Source organism: Dipodomys ordii, unplaced genomic scaffold (assembly GCF_000151885.1).
Source record: "Dipodomys ordii isolate 6190 unplaced genomic scaffold, Dord_2.0 Scaffold41, whole genome shotgun sequence".
Classification (NCBI taxonomy): domain Eukaryota; kingdom Metazoa; phylum Chordata; class Mammalia; order Rodentia; family Heteromyidae; genus Dipodomys; species Dipodomys ordii.
Window position 1 is genome coordinate 11,282,398 of NW_012267257.1, and position 7,056 is coordinate 11,289,453.

At 38.0% G+C, this 7,056-nt stretch overlaps 1 protein-coding gene across 1 annotated transcript in view; it reads left to right on the top strand.

The window, feature by feature from the left end:
- The window catches only part of LOC105987311 (chromosome unknown open reading frame, human C5orf42), a 97,704-nt gene that overhangs the window by 50,692 nt on the left and 39,956 nt on the right, over positions 1–7,056 (top strand). The window contains exons 27-31 of the mRNA XM_013018523.1: positions 747–898; positions 1,756–1,919; positions 2,940–3,001; positions 3,973–4,052; positions 6,338–6,415. Coding sequence (XP_012873977.1) covers positions 747–898; positions 1,756–1,919; positions 2,940–3,001; positions 3,973–4,052; positions 6,338–6,415 — 536 coding nt within the window. The remainder of the gene's footprint in view (positions 1–746; positions 899–1,755; positions 1,920–2,939; positions 3,002–3,972; positions 4,053–6,337; positions 6,416–7,056) is intronic.

The following is a 7,056-nucleotide window of genomic DNA, read 5'->3' on the forward strand; positions in this document are numbered from 1 at the left end:
TTACATGAATTGAGGAATCATTTTATGTATCTTCTCAGGCCAAAAAAAGTTAGAGATAACTGACAAAGACAGATGTGTATAGGTACAGGTGTTGTATTAATTCGTTAACACTTCTTTAGTCAGTGCAAAGGTCATCATTGTTCAGTGTGTATTCTATGTTGGGTGCAAAAATGTCTGGAGGAGAGAAGGATTCTTTTATTTTGGTGATTTCATGGGTTTTCTCTTTTTATTTTGATTCTAGTTTTTTTTTAATCCTACAGTATAATATGATACTATGGTATTTGTTATCCTTGCCACTTGTATTTCTACAACCCAGACAAAAGAGATATGACCTTTTTATTTTTAGCTGTATTTTAAATACTTATTAAATATCTATAATAGCAAAGCATAAAATGAGATATTTTTATTGTAAAAATAATGAAAATACATTTTTCAAGCATGGATTAGTATTTAGCAAGTCAGATTTACTTTTCTTCAGGTGGTATGAAGACTTGAACAGCAAGAAATGCAGAGTTGTAGAAATGTAGATAAATGTCTTTTTTTTTTTTTTTGGTACTGGGGATCGAACCCAGGACATTGCACTTGCTAGGCAAGTGCTTTGCCACTGAGCTACATCCCAGCCCCCGAAATGAAGATAAATGAATAAAAGATTTAATCCAGAGAAGCTCTCTAGAAAGTATGATTATGTTAAAAATGTGGTAAAAGAGATTAAATGAATACAAAGTGTTATTAATGGTTTGCTTTAGGTCCTGGAAAATCATTACACGGAGTCTCAGGTGGCACCCCCCACTGACAGGGATAGCAATCCTGATGCTGGCTCTTCAGGTGTAACTATAGCTCAAGGTGGAGGAGCTGAAGAAAGAAATGACCAGAATGAATTGTGTAAAGATACTGTAAAGTAAGTAGGGATTTAAGGTAAGACATGAACTCTTGAAAGTTAAAGGAGATAAGCATTGCATTGAATTCAAGGAATAGGATGTGAGCCTTCTAAAATGCTGTAACAATTCATTTGTAAATTGTTTCTTTTCCATTGGTCTAGCTAGTGCCTTCAAAGAGAGGAGATAATCCATCTTCCAAGATCTCTTTGTTAGCTTTTTACAGTGTCAAAGATAGTTGAATTCTTTTATCCCTTTTTACTAATAAGGCAATAGTAAGATCAGTATGTCCCTAAATATTGTCTTATTCAGTTGTCTGTAATGAAATACTTGATATAGCAAATTAGGAGAGGTTTATTTGGGCCTATATTTTGGAGGTCTTAATCTGATTGGATAGCTTTATTACTTGGGGCCTGTGGCAAGGTAGCCCATGATGGTAGGAGTGTGTGGTGCAACCAGGAAGCAAAAAGAAAGGGCCACTCTCTGTAGTCTCCTTCAAGAAGAGACCTCCAATGACTATGGACCTTCCTCAAAAGTTGCAGCACCAACCAGTAGTGCTGCCCAGTTGGCCAATCCTCAAACATGGTCCTTACATATCCAAACTCTGTCAAGTACCAAGGCAAAACCCTTATAGCATGAAGATTTCTTTGTGAGGAATGTAAACTAGGTTGAACTTACCCTAGTGCTTTGAGTAAATGGGAGCTAGGATGTCCAATAATGTATTGAGTAACTTTGACAGAGCTTCTATGTACTAGAAATGTAAAAGATAATAATAAATGTGAACACAAACTTTTTCCTTTGCTTTTTTTAAATGCACTAAATGAAAGCAAGCTTTTTGTCTCCTAGAATGAGTTGTAATTTTAGTTACTGCTTTTATCAGTAGAATGCCAGCTGAAGCAGAAAATCCTGAAAGAAAAGAAATCTATGAGATTATTTCCATCACACATAACATTGAAAATGAATTCATAGATTTTGATGAGAATCCTTCCAAAGTTGAAACATTTATACAAAAGGAAATGGATGCTCACGTATCAGACTATGAAGGTCAGATCATCTCCTTCTTTGGCTATATAATTTGAAATTCATATATGATATCAGAGATAACTTGGTCTTAAATTTAAGTTGATGCATCTACAATATCCTAAAACCAGTGAAATACTGAGCCTACTAACTTGTAATGTTGAGTTTTGGTAAAATCAAGAAGGTGTAAGACATTTTTTTTTTTGGTTGGTCGTGGGGCTTGAACTCAGGGCTTGGGCGTTGTTCCTGTGCTCTTCAGCTCAAGGCTAGTGCTCTATCGCTTGAGCCACAGCACCACTTCCCGTCTTCTAGTGTTTTTTATTGGAGATAAAAGTCTCACGGATTTTCCTGCCTTTGAACTGGTTTTGAAACTCGATCCTCAGATCTCAGCCTCCTGAGTAGCTAGGATTACAGGCGTGAGCCACCGGTGCCCGGCGGTGTAAGACATTTTTAACGTTGTTAGCTTTCACAATTTTTGAGCCTATTTCTCTTACTGTGTGCTTCCTGTGGGGCTCTTAATTCCTATCAGCCAACTCCGTTGAGTCTCTCCCTGGCTACTTCTGTAAAGCAGAAATTCTTGGTGCTTTCCATGGAGTTGCACACATTGAGGACTGGTCTTTACTTGAAAAAGAGAGCATAGTTTCCAGGGATTTGATAAAGAGGGCATACCTTCCAGGGATTTAAAAACTGAAAAGAGGATAGAAACTATTTTTGTCATTGTAATTGTTTCTTTCAATATTTACTTTTTTGTTGTTGTTGTTGGTCGCGGGGCTTGAACTCTGGGCCTGGGTGCTGTCCCTCAGCTCTTCAGCTCAAGGCGAGCACTCTACCACTTGAGCTACAGCGCCACTTCCAGTTTTCTGGTGGTTTATTGGAGATAGGAGTCTCATGGTCTTTCCTGCCCGGGCTGGCTTTGAACCTCGATCCTCAGATCTCAGCCTCCTGAGTAGCTAGGATTACAGGCGTGAGCCACCAGCGCCCGGCTCAATATTTACTTTTAAAAATGCCCCCAAAACTATTTTTCAAATGATCTATTTCTTCCAGAAGAACCTATTAGAAGTCCCAGTATTGACACCTGCATGCCATCTTCACTACAGCAGTTAGAAGTAAGTTGGAAATAATGGATAAAATTATTTATATTTTGTCTGTTATTCAAGTTACCCCTAATTGTTCATTCATTGTCATAAAATACATCAAAACAAGATTGTTCACTCTTTCACTGCTAAATCCAGTCTACCCCATTTATTATTCACTTATCTGTTTGTTTATTCCTATTCATTCAAGATGGTTCTGCTATGTAACCATGGCTGGTCTCAAATTTGAGACCCACCCTTACATCAGCCTCCTGAGGCCTGGGATTATAGGCATGTGCCCCTATATCAGCAAGACTATTACTCTTAGCAAGTATACAATGGATAGTAGATACAGCCATGCCATGCAATATTTTTTTTTCACGAGAACTCTATTACAGGTCCAAAAGTTTCATATAGTGAAAGTTTTAATTTCATAAACCTCATTAGCAAATGAATCAAGAATGATGAAAGTGTTCCTTCTTTAAAACTCTAATTTTGTTTAGTATGCAGTTTTTGTACCTATATACTTTGGTAGGGGGTAACAATTCTTGATAGGAAATGTATTCATTACCTTACTCATGTAACTATAACCCCCCTGTACAGTATCTTTACAATAAAAATATATATTAAAAACAAAAAAACTGTATGCTAAATGTATCAGTAAAACAGACATCTTTAATTATTGTGAAATTTCTTTTAAAATGGCACAGTTTCCCCCCAAAAAATTGTTTTCTTAAGCAATAATCATGGAGTGATGAATGAGTATGATTTAGAGTTCGTTAATCATTAGTCTGTGTATGTAACATGCACAATAGCTCAGAGTAGTGGGCCAAATGCAAACACAGTCTAACCATCTAGTTAGAGCAGGACTGGGACCTTGGAGTGTGCAATTACTTGCTTTTAGTCTGTTGTTACTCTGGGCCAACGGATAAGGTGAGACTCAAAATACTACGTTAATACATACTTGCTTCACCTCTCTTTATTTTGACTGTTAATTTTAACAGAATCCGAAGGAAGAGTCTCAGAGTCCAAGGGAAAAACCAGTGGGAACAAATATAGAGACTAAATCAACCGAACAGAAAAGGTAAGAAGAACGTATAAGGAGTTATCACTGACTTTCAGTGGAGCTTCCATTTCTTTTTCATCATAATTTATAATATATATGTTATGGTAGTATTGTGTTTCTGGTAAAATTATAACTGTATAGCAACAGTAAACAGTAATTTTTAGTAAATGTTGTACTTTTAGGTTATGATAAAGATAAATAATAAATACTGTCTAAAATGACTTTTGTGGGCTGGGAAGGTGGCTCAGTGGTAGAGTGCTTGCCTCCCATGCATGAGTTCGATTCCTCAGCACTACATAAGCAGAAAAAGCTGGAAGTAGCACTGTAGCTCAAGTGGTAGAGCGCTAGCCTTGAGCTGAAGAGCTGAGGGTCAGTGCCCAGGCCCAGAGTGCAGGCCCCACGACCGACATTAAGCCACAATTTATTCATCTGCTTACTAGAGATCTGCCTTCCCACACTGACTGAGCCAAATACCATTATGGTTTATCAAGACATGTGCCCCTTCACTGTTGTGCTTTGGTTACTGCACACTGGCAGTAGGACACTGGTGATGTGAACACACTACTTTAATGGCTTATCCCTCACTCAAGGAGAGATGAAGGCAATTTTCATATGTTGAAGATTGAATAAGATTTCTTAATTTTTTTTTTTTTTTGTCGGTCGTGGGGCTTGAACTCTGGGCCTGGGCGCTGTCCCTCAGCTCTTCAGCTCAAGGCGAGTGCTCTACCACTTGAGCTACAGCGCCACTTCCGGTTTTTTGGTGGTTTATTGGAGATAGGAGTCTCACGGTCTTTCCTGCCCGGGCTGGCTTTGAACTGCGATCCTCAGATCTCAGCCTCCTGAGTAGCTAGGATTACAGGCGTGAGCCACCAGCGCCCGGCTAAGATTTCTTAATTTTTGTAATATTGGAAATTACTGAATTTTAGAATTATCTTTAATAAAGGAGTCAACATAATTAATTTTCTCTTGAATATACAAACTTTGTTTCATTTCATAACATCGATAATTGACACAAAGAAGTTTTTTGCATTTTTGACAGTACTGGTTTGAATTCAGGGTTTCATACTTGCTACGTAGACTCTCTCCCATTGATTCATACCTTTACATTTTTTTACACTGGTTATTTTTTAAGATAAAGTGATGTAATGGCCTTGGAGCGAGAAAATCCACAGTCACAGTTAAAAGTGACAAAGGAGTTTTATTTACTGGCTTGCTACTTTTCCTGGGCTAGCTACCCAGAACCAAGAGCAGCCTCAAACTCCAAACCTCTAAGGGAGGTGAACTTCTTTCTCCTCCTTCTCTCTGATGCTCTTCCTTGGAGGCCTGGACCTGCAGCAGCTCCTGGAAGAGTGATCCTGGCTGCTCCCACAGGTCCCTCACAGCCCCCTGCAGCTCAGTGCCAGGTTAGAGCAAGCTCTCCAGCTGCTTTAGCGCTGGCCCCACACTCTGTCCCACTCTGGGACCTCCTCAAGAGGTATCTGGGAGTATCACTTCCTATGTAGAAACATACCAAGACGGTGACTCCTTTATTTTTGCTTGACACTGCAGCTAGGACCACCGGCATATTCTACTGAGCCCAGCTTCTTTCCTTCAGATGCTGGAGTCTTGATTACTTTTTTGCTAGCCTTGAATCAGTTTTTCATATAGCTAGGTTAACAGACTTGCTGTTCTGCAACCAGCTATTTACTGAGATAGGGTCTTGAAGTTTTTGTCTGAACTGCCTAGAACCATGGTCTTCTGGATTACAACATCTCAAGTAGCTAGGATTACAGGTATGAGCCACTAGTGTAGGCTAAGTTTTTCTTTTGTTATACTAGAGATTGATCCTAGGGCTTACATGTTCTAGACAAATGCTTTACCATTGAGCTATATCTCCTGGCCTGCAAAAGAATATATATAATAGGATATGCCTTTGCAAGTAATAAAGCTGTTTTCTCTTCATGAAAACTAGTCTTTACAGTTTCCTATGTGTTAATGACTTCTTCAGTGTTCTCAGCAGAGTGTCTTCCTATTCCTTAACTAATGTTAAACTGCTAAACTCATTTCCCTTTATTTTAGATTCTCTTGTTATTGCTGAGTGACCCATGGTGCTTTAGTTGTATGTTAAGTCATCTAGACATACTCTTGGTTTTTGTTTGACTCTCCTACTAATTACTATGGAGACAATATAAACAGATTGTGATTATGAACTAAGCATTACAGAGTAGAGAATGTTAGGTTCTTGGGTGGCAGAACATTAGTTTACCTGTATCTTAAATAATGTGTCTTGCTTCCTAATCATTTATTAATCACTTTCCTCACAGTATGATTGAAGCCTTTTCAAATCCTGAACATACTGTTCCTCATTCATTTTGTATAGATTCAAGTTCAGAAACTTCTAGGTAAGAGTTTTTGTATACTGTACCATTTCTTAAATAATCATGTTTACAAAGAAGAGAATAAATAAATTGATACATACTGTACCAATCTGAAATAATGCTAAATGATTGGACTAACATGTAAACAAAAAAAAGCAACATGAAGCATTGAAAGAGAATACATATTTCTGACATCTCAATCATTCAAAGATTGTCCTCTACCTCTGTGTCTCAAAGACATAATAGAAAATATGTTCGAACATTTTCAGGAAAAAAGTAATAAATATTTTATTGAAATATTTAATTGTTGCTCATTTTCTGATTCTGAATATCATTTGTTTGAAATGCTTTTAATTCTCCTTAGATTATCCTGTTTGTCTTTTTAATTTGTTTTGCAGACATTGAACATTGGCAGCACCAGTGGCTCATGCCTGGAATCCTCGTTACTAGGGAGGCTAAAATCTGAGGATTATTGTTTCAAGCCAGCCCAGGATAGAATTTGAGATTTTTATCTCCAGCTAACCATCCAAACACTAGAAGTAGAGATATGGCTCAAGTGGTAGAGTGCTACCCTTGAGCACAAAATCTCAGAAACATTGTCAATGCCCTGAGTTCAAGCCACAGTAACACATACACACACACACACACACACACACACACACACA